This window comes from Chiloscyllium plagiosum, chromosome 6 (assembly GCF_004010195.1).
Source record: "Chiloscyllium plagiosum isolate BGI_BamShark_2017 chromosome 6, ASM401019v2, whole genome shotgun sequence".
NCBI lineage: Eukaryota > Metazoa > Chordata > Chondrichthyes > Orectolobiformes > Hemiscylliidae > Chiloscyllium > Chiloscyllium plagiosum.
The window spans coordinates 56,048,226-56,065,956 of NC_057715.1; the positions used below are offsets into that span (position 1 = coordinate 56,048,226).

The following is a 17,731-nucleotide window of genomic DNA, read 5'->3' on the forward strand; positions in this document are numbered from 1 at the left end:
ACAGAGGGTTCAGAAAATATCTACCAGTTTGTTGCTGGGAATGATGGGTTTGAGTTATAAAAATTAGGCTGGATATCCAGTGAGTTTTTTCACTGGATCATGGTAGGTTGAGGGGTGACTTTATAGAGGTTTATAAAATCATGAGGGGCATTGATTTGGTGAATAGCAAAGGTTTTTTCCCTAGCGTGGGGGAATTCAAAATTAGGAAACAGATTTTTAAGGTGACAGGAGAAAGTTTTAAAAAGGACATGAGGGGCAACCTCCTTTAGACAGAGAGTGGTTAGTATATAGAATGAATTGCTGGAGGAAATGCTGGATGCAAGTACAATTATAAAATTTAAAAGACATTTGGAAAAGTACATGAATAGGAAAGGTTTGGAGGGATATGGGCCAGATGCAGGCAAGTGGGAGTAGTTTAGTTTAGGAACATGGTCAGTATGGACTAGTTAGACTGGTCTGTTTCCATGCTGTTTGACTCTATTAGAGTCAAGGACAGGTTCTGTATAACTGTATTAGCACTGTATTAGATGTACTACTGACTTACACATTATGTCACATCCCTACATAACTGTCGTTAATAACTTGCTTTTGAGTTCTGGTCCATGGCTAAATAAAAAGAAAAAATGCAATTCTGCGAGTAGCTCTGACATTTGCGACCAGCCTTACTATGTATGAAAATATTTTTAAGCAACTGCTTCCATACTTCTATACTCAAAATTTACAGTCTTATAAAGGGGACAGAAGAATCTCCACACTTGCTGTGCAAACATCTGTCTGGTAAGATTGTTTCCATATTAAATGCAGTGACTCAGTTTTGCAAAAAATAGCCTTTTAACATAACAAACTCATTTGAAAATTCACTTTAAGTGCTGCAACATGTTCAAGTAGCATTGTAAATCAAGACACCAAAAGGCATTTCATGCTATCTTATTAGACTGACTGTTTAAATTATTTAAACAATAATGGCCGGGAGAAAAGAAATGGTTGCAACATTAAACACAACATGTATTAAAGGTGTTCGAAAATGCAGCAAAAGGAAGTTATTAGAGGGTTGCTATCTTTTTTAAATTCAATGTGCCACAATAATGCAGTTACAAAGCATTTTAAAATCTTTTTTTCTATATTTTTAATTGAGCACTGTTGCAATATTTTGTTCTTGCATTGCAGTCACATAACATGTATCCACAGTACATTAAGTTGAATGTCTCTTGGATACGAAAGCTTACCAGCTTACACAGTGCAGTTTTAAAAACATCAAATAAAAACCTTCATCCATCTCTACAGTCAACATAATTTCCTTTGATCCAGAAACAAATCTGTGCATATTTCAGAGGAGTGATCCGAACAGCCACATTGTAATCCTGCTGCATGCCATTCTTGTCCACCCACTGATGCCCTGAGAATATGCCAATCACTTTTCGCTCCCACTTCCGACTTTGCCTTTTCCACATTCGAATGTAAACACCTGAACCACTAGCTCCTGGCTGAGCATCACAATGTTGATACAAAAGGTCATAAGTTTCATCTTTGACCAAGCAGAAACGATAAACAAGATCTCCTGGACGGTCATTATCAAAACCAGAAAAGTGAATCCTACCACCAGGCATCCTTCCCCGAGGTGGAGTAACTCCTATTTTCATAAAGGGTTTCTTGTGAGGTCTTTTCAATTCCAATAGTGCATAGTCATAATCCATGCCGATTTCATTTGCTGAACCTTTGATCCATCCCTTTGGGACATGTGTCCGTTTTACTCGTATCCAATGGAGCCTAGGTTTTTCTGGAAAGATTGAGTTGGTTTGATTTGTGGCTTTTTGTTTCTGCTTTAAAAATCCAACTTTCAACCTTTGCGCACCCTTCACGTAGTTCTTACCATCATGAATACAGTGGGCAGCAGTTAGAACATGCTTCTCTGCTACGAGAATCCCAGTGCAACCTGTGGAAATTTTCACTGATGTTGAGAAAGGATAGCTCAACAGAAAGTTTTTTGCCAAGATGCTGAATCTACCATCCAAGCCAAAGACCTGCCTTTTCGTTCTTCGACCACTGCTGTAATGTTGTTTGTTTACCAAATTGACAGAATTGAAACTATAAATGTTTACACTTGTGAGGGTTCTGCTTCCATTCAAGTACAGAGTTTCAAAAGACAAATATTCTTTTAGATCTTCATACGTTGGTAGGGGTGCTCTTTTCTGACACTCTAATTCACATGGAGAGGTTACTTCTAGTTTTGCTTTACCCTGAAAATGAGCTTTCTCCAGTGTCACTGTATCATGAGGCAAAATAGCAGGTATTCTTGTCTGTCGCCATTCTGCCTTAAGCAGCATTACATGCTTGATGGAACAAAGGAAAATGACTAGTATTGGCACTGTTACCATGATGAATAGTGCTTTGCTGTTGAAAGAACACAGACTTTGGTTAGTAATGCTAATCACTTTAAACACCTACAATTTGAAAGGCTAGCTCAAAAAAATTAACACCTGTGTGATAACATTCATGAAATGCTAATCTGATGGTAGGGTAGCACCACATTCTGCTGACTGATGTAAATGTAACAAATTCACTTTTAACCACTGGGAAACATCTTACATAGAATTTCTGGGAAGCAGAATACTTGGATGCTAAAAATCTGAAAGAAGATAAAATGCTGGGAATAGTCATTAGGCTATTGCAGCACCTGTGGAAAGAAAAAACAGAGTTAACATTTCAGATCCCAGTCTTATCATCAAACCGTGAAAAATTAGAAAATTAATAGATTTAAGTAAGACAAGGACTAAAAGGAAGGCCTGTGAAACAGAGAAAGCCAGCACAATTAGTCTTCCAGGGCCAAGGATAGTGATGGGACAAAGTTAAAACAAAAAAAGGAAAGGATGGACCTGGGGTAAGTGACTACTGCTTCTGCTGCTGGCTAAAAGCAAACAATAAGCAGAAAATTGTAACATACAAAGACCATGAAACAAAATGAGCACTGAGATTATGATTTGAAATTGCTGAACTGTGTTGACCCTGGTAGGCTGTAAACTGCCCAGTTGAAAGATAAGATACTGTTTCTTGAGCGTCATTGGAATAGTGCATTAGTCCAGGATGTAAATGTCAGTTCGAAACCAAGGTGAAGAATTAAAAAGATTCTAACAACATGGAGTCACGCTTGCAACTGAACAGAAGAGATCCAAAAAAGTCACCCAATTTGCGTTTGCTCCCCCAGTGTACAGGAGACTGCATTATGAGCAATAATTAAAATAAGCTACATCAAAGAAAGTACTTAGAAATCACTGCTTCACATGAAAGGAGTGTTTGGAGCTTTGAACAGTGAGGGAGACAGGAGGGAAAAAGTCAGGTTCTACATCTCCTGTGTTTGTATGGGAGGTTACTGTGGGAAGCGAAGTGGTTGGGTATTGTGGATGTCTGAGGGATAAACCAGGGTATTATTGGAGGGAACAGTGGAATGCTGAAAAGAGGGAAAATGTATTTGGCAAGGTGCAGGTGGCAGAAATAACTGAAAAGGTCTGTTCAATAGAGGCTGATGGCTGTAAGATGACGAAAACAGGAACCCTCGCATGGTTTCAGGAGGAGGAGAAAGGATAAGTCAGAAATGTAAGAAACATGGCACACACGGACAAAGGCCCTGTTAAATACAGCAGTGGAGGAATCTTCTATGAAGGAAGAATGTAGGCGTCTCAGAACTGTTTTGATGGAAAGCTGAATTATCAAAACAGATATGATGTAAGCCAGGAGTAAGCTTGCTGTGCTGAATTTAATTTTATAAAACTATATTTTGGCAAGGTTGAGAGAATGAAAAATTTTCTTTTCAAGTTTATTACAAGATATTCTGCAAAAGTGACAGACAACTTTCAGTGGAAATGTGTTTTATTTATTTTCAAACTAATAAACTGCTGGCTATAGTTATCTTGTACACAGAATCATTTAAATTTGTTCCTGTTTTATAATATCACAAATGCCTAGTTTTAGGATTAGCCAGTAGTGGGTGTTTCAGATATTTGATATTTCAGCAAAGACAAACAAAAGGGCTATTGTCTCTTCAAATGACTAACTGTAAAAATGATAGCTATGCAGAATTATGAGCTCTGTCTCTACACGTTATGTTGTCAACAAAAAGAACAAAAATACGAACAAGAGTATGTCTACTTTAAAAAATATCCATTTGTCATATGGAAAGTGGCTGAAAACATTTTAAAGATGCACCAAAAACACATCTTTTTGATATCACAATACCTTCATAGTTATCAAAGCTGACAATGTATGCAAAAGTCACTAAAACCATTTCTTCAAAGCTCAAAAACACTCAGCAGTAGCTTTAATGATTAACAGTAACTGGTGGTGTATATTTAATGCACCCATTTAACCATAAGCATTATATTTTCTGGTGTTTCTGATGGTACTGCTGCCTGTTTTATTTTAGCAAGGATATAACATAAATGTTATGAATTACCATTTGTCAAACAAAAGTCACTAATTAAGCTAATTATCTGGATTATTCATTTTTTCTCCTTTCCACTTCTCTATTCATCTTTTATATCACTCTCCCTTGGGAGGACAGGCATTTCCTGACAGCAGGAATAAAAAGCAAATACCTGATGCTGCAGCTGGAATTCTAAAGTTAGTGGCTCAGATTAACGTAACTCCATCTGAGCCACATTATCATCAACCAATTCAATGGTGTATGTAAATCATAAAGACCAACATTCCATACTTAAGAGATTGGTGAATAATGCCCAGAACATAATGCAGCAAGTATCTGTAAACTGTCTATTAATTGAATCTTAGTTGATTTTATGTTCCTGATTTATTTGAACACTATTTAAAATGGATTTTGTGGAACTATGGCCAAAATCAATGTATGGCATCTATGTGCCACCTTAAATTTTGAGCTAAACATCAAAGTAATCATACAAATCAGACATTCATTATTGAAAGAACATATTGCACAGTAATAAATGCAAGGATACCTTAACTAAATTTTGTCTATTTGTACCCAATGTATATGACATGGAAAGTGCCCAAATTGTTTGTTTGGCAATCCAGGCATAGCCATCTTGTTGCAATTAATGAAAAAAAGCAGTGGTCTGATGACAAATGAGGCAAATTTAACAACATATTAGTTGAGCCTTTTGGCAGCCTCCTTGGAGCTCACTTTAACTGAAAACAATCTGTTACAGCAATGTCAAATCAAACTTGTCAATGTACTGACAGCCAATATGGCGGTACACAGCATGGTAAATATTCTTGAAATCCACCCCAGTAGATACCTAACTTAATTCATAGGTAACAGAAGTAAGAAAAGAGGTGACAAGCATCCAGAAAGCTTGGTTTCTATCCTGTTAAGTTTGGAACAAGCCCTGAAATCCCATGTCAAGTCACAGATCAAATGTTAAGTAACAACATTTCCATGCCCAATGTATGATTAGTAATGAAATAGTATGGGCAATCTTGGCTTTCTCATTGTTAAAGATCAAGAGCTGGCATCGGCTATTGTATCAGAGAGACTGAGGAAGCCTGTCAACAAGGAAGATACCTTATATCAGGTGGAATCTGTTTTTGAGAGTAATGTTTTTGTGGGTGGCACGGTGGCTCAGTTGTTAGCACTGCTGCCTCACAGCACCAGGGAACCAATTTGATTTCAGCCTCGGGCAACTGTCTGTGTGGAGTTTGCACATTCTTCCCATATTCTGCATGGGTTTCCTCTGGGTGCTCCGGTTTCCTCCCACAGACCAAAGATGTGCAGGTTAGTTGAACTGGCCATGCTAAATTGCCCATAGTGTTAGGTCCTTTAGTCAGAAGGTAATGTGTGTGGATGGATTACTGTTCGGAGGATCGGTGTGGACTTGTTGGGTGAAGGGCCTGTTTCCACACTGTAGGGCTAATCTACTCTAATTTCCAGACTTGGGGCCAGTGGCCTGGTCTGCAGTTGTGACCTTTTTTTCTTCTGGAATACCATTCCAAGCTGTGAGCCTAACTTTAGCACACAGCCCCCCAGCAACATCAGCACCAATAACCTCTGGTCTTTCCTCTGTCCTTTTAGGAAGGAAATCTGCCATCCACTTGTGGTCTGGCCTACACATGAATCCAGATTCAAAGGAACGTTGCCCCCTCGGCAGCTATGAATGGGCAAGACATGAAGATCTAAGTACTAATGTGGTAAGTGGGCATCATCATCAGAAATCAGCAGAGATAGAGAATGTTAGATAACTGAGTTAAGTTCAGACACAAAGAGTGATGGGATGAAGAATAATCAAGATAGCTCTGGAAGTCTGCAGGCTTATAGGCATTGTTGACAAGCAGTCTTTGATGTATACTTGCAACCAGGTAATACTCAATATTAAAATCCCCTCTTTTGGCTCAGATCTAAACATAAAAGAGTCAATGACAAAATGTACAGGTTGCCTTACCTATTTTATTATATTTAAGTGAAAGAAAAACATCATTTTCTGACTACCATTAACTACTAATGTGCCACTAAAATTATTTTGAGAATATTTCTATGAATAAACAAACTTGTTTATTAACTGTAGATGAAAAAAAGTCCTCAGATTGCAGATCTTACTTGCCCATTTTACATAATTGCTTCAACTTCCTTTTGTATGGTTAAAATCCTTTAATTTCTATTCAACCACCTTATCATTGCTGCATGATTCACAATTGCGTAATTTCAGATGGCACCAATTACAGAGCCCAGCCTGGTCACAGTTCTCTGCACAACGAGATTCTTCTCAACTTCCATGAACTTTGATATCTTTATTTTCAGCTGTAAATATACCATTTTGTGACCAGATGTATTTTTTTCATCATTAGCACCTTCCAGCTCTTTATGTTGTTAAAGCTTGTTATGGCAAATGTGGTTTGACTTGATTGTAGTTAATTATTGCATAAAGGATGAGATTGCCCAACTTTCTTGATAGGCAATGAATTTTTACAGTACAAATGTACTTTGATAAGCTCAGAAGCAGGGAGAATATTTTATATTTAATAATACATCACTGACCGTGAATTCCACATATTCAACTACTTGCACAGCTTACATATGTCTGCAGCTCTTTTGATTTGAGGGTGTAATTGACTATGGGAATAATTCTTAAAACAAACATTTTGTAGTGCAACTGTATTATCGCTTCAGGTGGTTAAGACACTCAAAGTAGGTTGACATGAATTTCTTATTAAAAGTGAATGACTTTACAAAAGAAGCTGTGGATGTTACTTATTGTAGTTAAATTATACCTTTTTGATTTCATAGAATCCTTACAGTGTGGAAGTAGGCCAAACTTCCCCGTCTGAAAAGCATTCCACCCAGACCCTCTCCCTGTAACCCTGTATTTCCCATGGTTAATCCATCTAGCCTACATATCCCTGGACACCAGGGTCAATTTAGCATGGCCAATCCACCTAACTAGTACATCCTTGGACTGTCAGAGGAAACTCATGTAGACAAGGGGAGAATGCATAAACTCCACATAGATAGTTACCTGAGGCTGGAATTGAACCCAGATCCCTGGTGCTATAAGGCAGCAGTGCTAACCACTGAGCCACCATGCGACCCCAATGAATTTAATGAATGAAACAGCCTGAACGCAAAAAGATTGATATTAGTACATTTGTTCAAATCATCGATAAAGTGAAAAGAAACAAAAGAGCTAAAAATTAATTTAAAAATAATATATATACGTATACATGGGGTGTCTAGTCTAAGAAAAACTCTGCATAATTCGACAAGGAAATTCATTTGAGGCATGCTATGACTTCTGTGTGGTTTATCAGTGGACATGTATTCATTTTTCATTTAAGTAATACTTTTCCTTTCCCATGGATGGCAGTAGTAGATAGTAGATGAACACGAAAGATCCTTTGGGATGAAGTTGGCCAATCTCATTATCTGGGCTCCAGTAAGGCTCCAGTTAGAACATAAGTGACTGTTGAGCCCAATCTGTACTCAGATCTGCTGCAAATAGGTCAGGATACAGAAGATGATTTGAATTCTGGGACAAGTTCAGAGCTGGGGACTTCCTCTCCTTTCCCTGGCTCTGCTATGTGCTTGCTGCAAAGGATAGTGTATCATTTTTTATTTGGTTGTGCCAGATGCAGTGATTTGCAGTGAGCTTCTCTCACAACTGGCAGACCTTGTGTAGTTTTGACAACGATAAGTACAACCCAGACTCGATCCCTATATTGAAGTCAAGCAAATATCAGTATTCTGGTTACATAATTAGCCTTTCTCAGTTGCAATTTTCTCATTATAGTGTTAATGGTTGGCATGCCAGTTTGAATAAGCACCTCAGGGTTTGGTACCCAATCTTCAGAAGCTTCTGAAGGCACCTCAAAAGAAAGTGGTTGAGTTTATTGACATGACGCCAAATCTTGCCTGCAGAGAGCTCAGTGGGCAGATCTATTGTCTGTTGACAAAAGCAGACATTCTGCTCTTCATTCCTGATTGATGTTTTAAGTCTTGCCTGTGTCTTATTGTTAATGTTGAATGGGTCAAAAGGGGCAACTAAAATAAATGCACTTATCCTTTACTGATGGGTTCTGGTCATGGTCTGTAACCTGAAGCTTGACAGAAGGCCCTCCTGGAATAGGCTGGTAGATTACCTCCATTTTCTTTGTGCTGGTTGTAAAAGCCAAGTTCTTCACATACAGTGCCAAACAACCCCATGCTACATTGCAGCTCCAGCTGTGAACCAGCAGCAGGTGTCCAGTAATTTGCAGTAGGTAATCATAAGGTTTATCCTGCTCACAATCAGGCTAGTTACACTGTTTGGAGTGACTCATCTCAAACTGGCTCTACCTTTACCTAACTTAAAATCATAGAATCCCGACAATGTGGAAATAGGCCATTTGCCCCAACAAGCCTACATCGACCCTCCGATTAGTATCCCACATAAAACCATTCCCCTACCCTATTACTCTATATTTCCCCCAAATGATGCACCTAACCTACACATCCCTGAACACTATGGGCAATTTAGCATGGCCAATTCACCTACCTTGCACACTTTTGGACTGTGGGAGGAAACCGGAGCACCCAGAGGAAACCAATGCAAACATGAGGAGAATCAAACCTGGGTCACTGCTGCTGTGAGCCAGCAATGCTAACCACTGAGCTACCATGCCACCCCTTGGTTGTTAGGGGGAAGGTCATGATATGGTGGTTAATTTTACTGGACTAATAATCCAGAATCCATGTGGGACATAGGTTCAAATCTCACCATGGTATTTGGTGAATTTGAATTCAATAAAAATCTGGAATAAAAGAAGCCACTAAATGGCAACCATGTTAAAACAAAATTTGGGTCACTCATGTCTGTTAGGAAGGAATTCCATTGTCCTTATCTGATCTGGCCTACATGTGACACCAGACCCATAGAAATGTGGTTCACTCTTAACAGACCTCTTGGCAGTTAAAGATGGTAATAAATGAAGTCCATGTCCCATGAACAGGTTTAAAACATTTCCCTAGATATAAATGATCGTGGATGACTTCACAGGTCTGTGCAGTGGGCTGTGTTTTGCCCTCTGCCTTTATTTAATATTGGCAGGATATTTATTCTTCAGCAACAGATTTTTACTTCTCGTTGACATCAACCTAATTCACCTTAGTTTACTCTCTAAAATAAACAAATATTCTGTCTATTGCAGTTGGTTGTATTGCATTTCATCTGCTATTAATCACTTTTTTCCACACTCCATCTAAAACTCTTTGAAAGTTCCATCCAAACCTTGCCTCTGACCATGATGCAAGGGCGATGCTGACTCGTATAATGTCAAACATTTACATGAAGAAAACCCAAAAATGCACTATTTCAAACATCTTTTAATGTCAATTTATAGATGTTTGATGTATAACAATTGTAGTCAGAGTGCTATTTGTATTTATCCATATTAAACAGAGCATCATACTACAAACGTCCGCTTCATCATTTGCCCCAATCACAGAGTCTAAGTCCTTGCCATATTAATTACCATTATTACGAAAGGTCCTAGCTGCAATGCCCAGTTCAATTTCAATCCAGGATAGGACCCCATACAGGAGGTAGAGATAAAGTCCAAATATAAAGCCTAAATAAAATCAAAGCTATTGATTCCCACCTTCAGCACAAAGTGAGGCCATAAATGTAGCAACAACATTGGGAAGCACAATAGTAATAACATGAGAACACCGTGGTGGCACAGTGGCACAGTGGTTAGCACTGCTGCCTCTCAGTGCCAGAGACCCGGGTTCAATTCCTGCCTCAGGCGACTGACTGTGTGGAGTTTGCACATTCTCCCCGTGTCTGCCTGGGTTTTCTCCGGGTGCTCCGGTTTCCTCCCACAGTCCAAAAATGTGCAGGTAGGTGAATTGGCCATGCTAAATTGCCCGTAGTGTTAGGTGCAGGGGTAAATGTAGGGGAATGGGTCTGGGTGGGTTGCGCTTCGGTGGGTCGGTGCGGACTTGTTGGGCCAAAGGGCCTGTTTCCACACTGTAAGTAATCTAATCTAAACACAAGTCATAATACAGACCGCTGAGTCTGCTCAGCTATTTAATATGATTAGAACTAACCCTGGTTTAAACTCCACTTTCTCATCCATTCCTCATATTCCTTGACTTCCCAAGAGATCAAATATCTCTCTCTTAGACTTAGATAGGTTCAACAATGGAAACCTATAAACATCTAAGGTAGAGAATTTCAAAAGATTAACAATCCTTTGGGTGAACAAATTTTTCATCTGAATGCGAAATGCCCTTTCATAATTGTGCATGCTTCCATTAGATAACTTTATATTCCTCTAAACTCCACAGTGCACAAGCTCAATTTATTCAACTTGTTATCATAGAACAACCCTCTCATCCCTGATTCCAATATAATGAACCTTGTCTGCACAGACTTCAATGCAATTATATCCTTCCTTAAGTTTGGAGACTAAATCTTCATGATATTTGAGCTCTTGTCTTACCAAATCTGTGAACTATTGTAGAAGACTTCTTTATTCTTATACTCCAAATTTGTTGCATTAAAACCCAACATGCCATTTGCTTTCCTAATTGTTGATTGTACCTATTTGCTAACCATGTTTCTGGTATGGGTATACTCAATCTCTCTGAACAGAAATATGAACAAATTTCACAAATTTTACAAAGTATTCTGGGCTTTTTCTATTTACAGCATGTCATCTTAAAGATGTCCCAGTTAACTGTTTGCTTTGTTTCCTGCCTATTATTTATCCTCAAATTATACCATAAGATTACCACCAACTTCATGAGGCCCTTATCATCTGTATGAATCTTTCATGTGGCAAGTTATAAAATGCCTTTTGAAAATCAAATCTACTACATCTACTGTTTCTCTCTATTCAAATAGTCACATCCTAAAAAAAGACATTTATCAAACAATTTCTCTTTCATAAAAGCATGCTGACTTGTTTTGATCAGACTATGATTTTGCATTGCTCAACTTCCTTAATAGTAGATTCCATCATTTTCCGAACACTGATGTCAAACTGACTGACTGACTGAGGTACATAATTTTCTCTCTCAGTCCTTTCTTGTTACATTTTCTAATATCCAATCTGCTGGATTTTGTTCTAAAATCATGAACTTTTGGGAAATCTTAGCCAATATATCCATTATCTTTGTTGCTATGTCTTTTAGATCATGAGGATATACGGTATCAGGTCCTGGGGATTTACTAGCTTTTAGTCACTTCAGGTTTCTCCAGTACTTCTTCTCTACTGATAATAATTACCTTAACTTCCTCACTCATCTTAGCCCCTAGGTTACTCTTTATTTACTGGAATGTAACTTACATTTTCTAATGTAAAAACAGACAAAATGCTTGTTCAATGGTCTTTACTATTAGCTAATGCATCATGATAACATTTCCTGTCTCTGCCTCTAAAGAAGGAAAGTTTACTGATAGATAGAATGTATTTTGTTTTGTACCAGACTATCCTCACGATACATGTTCAATCTGTTTTTACTAAAGTTACTCTCATTTTGTTCTCCTCCCTCAATTCAAGATGACACTTTTTTTTACAGTTTATGCTGACGTTTAATATAACTCCACAATTCTGGTTCAGGTGAATCGTTTTTCACCTCTCCAGTGCTTCACTCACTTTCTCCTGGCTCAGTATTTTCTGGTGCTCTTAGTTTATATTGGCAGTCTTTTACCGTTAGTCCAAGTTATTGCTTTTCACTTCATTCGACTTTAGTTATACTAACACATTTCATCTCTCCTGCCTACAGATCACTGATATATTTCCAGATTCGCTGTGCAGGTTTCTTGATTGATCTGTTTGCTCCCTTCATGCCAGGATTTTTTAACTTTCCTTCCCTGATGGTGCTCTCTTCTTGCCTATCCCTCTCCTTATTACTTCTTTCTCCAGCTCCATGCCTGGCCCTCCATGCTATGTGGGTGTGAGTTCCTGTTTCTTAAATCTAGTTGCAGAAATTTGTACCCCTGGAGTATTTCAAAGGACCAGGAGTGGAAATGGTTCTAAGGTATAAGTTGACAGCTTCACATGAAGTTTCAAAATGCACATCATCTATGTCTATGACATATCAACATACTAATGGTGACCCCTGGACCACTTAGCTCATCTTCACTCCTACCATCACTTCCCTAACAAATGCCCACTGTTTTTCTTTCTACACAAATGAATTAATCAACTGATCATGTGGAGGATAATCACTGACATGAACTGATGTTCTCATGTCGTGATTACTCCATCACTTCATGTACATCAAGACTTTATTGTGAATTCCCCGTTTTCTATCTTATTAGCAACTTTTCATAAACAAGTTTATTGAACCCTTTCTGAAAATCAAGCCATGTCACTTGATTTTCCATAACCCTCTGAAATGTGCTACCCTTAAAAATGCTCAGGGAATATCTTTCTTCTGAAGTCAAATTTGGGTTGGAATACTCCCAACATAGTCTTTGGAGAAAACATAGAACCAGTAACTGGTTGAGAATCCAAAAGATGAGGAATCAGTTTAGCCAAGATTCTTTAACTGTGCCATGTTAACACACCACCTTTGGGTTCCCTGGTCATTCAGGGAGAGTAAGTGGGCTAATACACTGGATCTATAAAAGGAAGAATCGTGCAATAAAAGAAACTCCAGCAGAGATTACCTTAGCTCAAATGTTTGCAGTTCCAGCAGTCACTGTATTGGAGAGAAGAGCTGGGAAAACTGCTTCCCGAGTTCTTACATGTCTACATGGAGGTCTTTCTGAGGGATCTGCTGCATTCCAGTTTGGTGACTGTTTCCAGTTTCCCCCAAGACAGGAAAAAGAGAACAGCGTCTCCAACGACACATGTCTATCTGGCCCACAGGGAAGAAGATCCTATTCCAAAAGACTGCAGATGTCAGCAGTGAACCAACCCAACAGCCTGAGCCTCTTCCACTATTGATGCTCAGATATGCTGAATGAACCTGTAGACATATATAAGGGATTTTACCTGGCTGGATCTCAATGTCCTTCTCCTCTGCCCCATACAGTGGTTTACAGCTGAGATAGCTGCTCGCATTGCTGATCTTGGACTTACTACTCTTGTTTCTCCTCAGGGGTTCAAAGTAGAGGTATTAGCCAATCCCATGTTGTGGTCAAAACTGGAAGCAGGGAAGTGCAGATGAAGATCAGAAAAGTATTAACTAGGCAAAGTACTTTCCAATGAGTCAGCAATCAATTGTCAAGCATCTTCTCAGAAAAGTGCCTTGAAAAGCCTCCTCTCACCTGGTCATGACTGGAGCTCTGATGAAATGTTTCCCATTTTTGTCGGTTTCACCGAAGAAGATTTCCCCACTATGCACTCACTCCAGTGACTTTGGTGAGTATCTGACAGTTGGAAAACAACTGCCCTGACCGTTAAAACTAGATTCAAGAGTTAAAACAGCACTTAGTTACCTATTACGTTGCATGTTGCATATTGACAGTTGTTTGTTGGGGGCTGAATCATCACCTGCCTTCAAACTTGCCTGGATGAAACCCAGACGTGGGTAGGATGATGTTGGGATCATGACCTGACAGGGGTTTTAAACTGCCCAAATGCTACCAGATCCACTTCACTCTCCCTGGGAAAATCCTCCACCCCCCAACACTGCTGAACAGTTATTATACAGATAGTTCTCAGATATACTTGTGATAACTGATTCTAACTATTTACAGGTAAAAAGTTTTAAAGTACCAGAAGATGCATTTTTATCATTGTTTTAAAAAAGTCCTATGTAGTCTTGCCCAATGTGCTGGTAAGTGTTACAGTTACCTTCCTCCGCAAACTTTGCATGCATGATTCATATTACTGGAAGTGATCCATCATTTTCTCTCTACTTTTTAAATAAATATTTTATTTAAACTATCATGGGCATCAGGCACTTACTTGGATTACAGTATAAGTAATCAGTATATAAGAGAATTACAGCATACTTATGAAACCACTATAATGTGTTGCAGCTTGTAGATTTCCATTTGTTTTTATTCGTTGTAAAACTGTAATCATATTTTATCATTAAAATAGTAAAATCCTTCAATTTCAAAATAATTCTGTCTTGTACAGGAAATTGCTGACTAAAATCAAAGGAACCTTTTGAATATTCCATTAATGAATGGCCTGAATAAAAAGTTGCTTGCTTATGCAGTACATGCTATGGCATTGTGCCATTAATTAAAGAACAGTGTCCTACCACCACATCAATCATCTTTAATATGAATGCTGTTCCGTTCAGTTCACAAATGTCCTTGAGAGAAGGGTATCTGCTGTCCTTTACTTTATATGGGCAGACCTCTATGTGATGCTCCAGGTCCACAGTAACATGGTTGATTCTTAAACTGTGATGTAGTCTAGCACATAGTTATATATAGTAGGGTACTCAGACCATCTTCACAATGATAAATTCAAGATGAACAATGAATGCTGAACATCCCAGCGAAGCCAAATCCCATGAATAAGAAAAAAATGAACAACTCCCAATCAAAGCTAAAGATTCTGCACCTTTCTGCTTTTCTTCAGTGGAATGAACCGGTCAAAAAATCTAGAAGAATGAAACTAGTACAGAACAGTAAATCCTTGTTAATTCACAATGTAATATCTTCTAATGTCTGGTGTCGTAATATAGTCAGCACAAGTCAGGACTGATTTTCACAGATCTGTATCCCAAGTTTGGAAAGATATAAACAACTGTTCAAATGGTGAATGTGTTGAAAAAGCCTAAATTTCACCTAATATACTTTGTTTACCTAAATTCTTTACAGAAAGGTTGCTTTTTTGCTCCTTAAATGGAGCTGTTTACTTGTATGAAGAGTGATTTTCCTTGGAGCCAAAACTGTGATGAGTAAAACTGGAACAACCCACCACACCCACCAACCTTATAGTCAGTGAACCAGATCACAAACGCTTCCTTCACAACACCTTCCAAACCCATGGCCTTGTCCTGGAAAGACAAGGGTAGCAAATGCATAATCTAACATCTGGAAGTTTCCTACACATTATATCCATCCTGACTTAGAAAAACATCATCACTCCCTCACAGTCAGTGAGTCACACAGCTTAAATCCTGTCGCAGATTGTGGGTGTTCAAGAAGGCAACTGATCACCACCTTTGTAAGGAATAAATGCTGAATTTGCCAGCAATGATCATATCCCATAAAAATGAAATTTGGTCCCATCGAGTTTGAGGTCCTCATCTTGTTTAACTTGCTTATATACATTCCACTCAACCATAAAGTCAAGAATTCAAGCTTCATTTATATTATTTCATATTCCAGATGATACTGTTATACTATGAAATTGCTGATATTCAGTGTTTGTCCATTCATCTGGCTGTCAAAGACCCGATGAAAAGAATAAGGATTTCTTGAATCTTCCCTTTACTGACACCACCAACAATTCATTAACTTTTTACCCTACAATGGGAGTATTCTAAGTTGCTAAGAAAAAGACAAAGACACTTTTTGTTTATTCTGTGCATTAGTTTTAAACAATCCTCAAAGACATTTACAAATAATTTTATCCTGAAATCATTAGTCAAGAACTTTAGTGAACAAAATGTATAAGTGTGCGTCAAGAACAGAGCAGGGATCAAACTGAACTTTTATGTTTTCCTTATTAAAGGAAATCCACAAACATTAAATTCTTTCAGTTTCAAAATCTGTTCTTTAAAACTCTTCAGGGATATGGATTTACATGTTTATCTGAAAACATATGATTCTTCTGGCATATGCTAAAAGGTTAACAACAATCCCACGCTCCTCCAAGTGGGCTGTTTTTCTTTACACAGGTGTCACGTTAATGTTACCATCACAAATGGAATGTCAGCACAAAATCAGCCAGTAGTATTTCACAATTACAGTAAACAGTTTGGGGCCTGGTCAGTCGATTAGAGGATGTTGACTAAGTACAGTTAGTCTTTATTACTTCTAGTCCCACACCTTCAAGTCCAGTGACTACAAAGAACCAGACAGGCTCTGCTCTCCCCACAGCATACGCCAGAGAATAGCATCTCCCTAGTTTGCTGCAAGGAAATATTCCAAAAATATGTGCTCACACTGATGTACAGACACAGCCGTTAGCTCTGTGGACAACCATTACACCAGGAGCATGCAGGAAGGACAGCAGGATCTGCCTATTGCATTAATAGCTGATTCAAATTAGACTGGAGAAATGGGCAGTAGTCAGAAGGGCTAAATGGATGGCAGTGAAAGGAATAACATAAGAGTGAATGTCAGTAACGGGGAGACAAGGAGCATGTTAATAGCAAGGAAAGGGCTAGAATCAGCGGCAATTTTTTAAGAGAAAGGTAGAAGTGGAGAATGATGTTTTATCGCATTATCCAAATAATAAGGGAGAGGGTAGGTGCTAGAATGAACTCTGGAGGCACACTACAGGATATGAGCATGAATAGACAGAGTGGAATGGGAGTATTAGCAGAAGAGGCTGGAGTAGATGTAGATTGCCCGGGTCAATTGCTTGGTAGACAGGAGGTGGGGAGAGAGGGAGTGAGAGACAAAGGAATGGCAGTACAAAGTGAGACAACTGGAAGAGAAGCAAGGCTCTGAGTGGAAAGATGGGTAGTTGAATGGGTTTCAGTATTTCTGTGAAGCTTGAATAATGTACTGTCATGAATTAAAGGGAGGATTGGGGGAAGGAGGCTGAGTGCAGGAAAGTCACAGTCTGGATGGACTTGCAAAAATCCAAATTCATTGTTTTCTTTTGCAACTAATTAGCTATTTATCAATGAGGCACAAAGTGGCTAAAGATGAACAGAACACATATTTTGATGCAGAATACCAGTTTTTTTCAAATGATTTGCTTAATAAATCCACTAATTTCACAACCCCATTCTTTGGATTTCACTATTAACTTTTTATGCACTTTTTTTTCCCTTTCCATTGCAGATGAAAGAATGTTTTTCAAGTCCATCATTTCTGTTACAGCAATGCCAATGTAACTATGATTCCACATGTCATAGACTCATAGAGATGTACAGCATGGAAGCAGATCCTGCGGTCCAACCTGTCCATGCCGACCAGATATCCCAACCCAATCTAATCCCACTTGCCAGCACCCGGCCCATATCCTCCAAACCCCTCCTATTCATATAACCATCCAAATGCCTCTTAAATGTTGCAATTGTACCAGCCTCCACCACATCCTCTGGCAGCTCATTCCATACACGTACCACCCTCTGCGTGAAAAAGTTGCCCCTTACGTCTCTTTTATATCTTTCCCCTCTCACCCTAAACCTATGCCC

The 17,731-nt window shown here is 38.7% G+C and overlaps 1 protein-coding gene across 1 annotated transcript in view; it reads right to left on the minus strand.

Moving 5' to 3' along the window:
- Positions 1–405: 405 nt before the first annotated feature.
- The window catches only part of LOC122550599 (serine protease 23-like), a 22,247-nt gene continuing 4,921 nt past the window's right edge, over positions 406–17,731 (minus strand). The window contains exon 2 of the mRNA XM_043691567.1: positions 406–2,391. Within this exon, the coding sequence (XP_043547502.1) occupies positions 1,269–2,375 (1,107 nt within the window). The 5' untranslated portion in view covers positions 2,376–2,391 and the 3' untranslated portion in view covers positions 406–1,268. The remainder of the gene's footprint in view (positions 2,392–17,731) is intronic.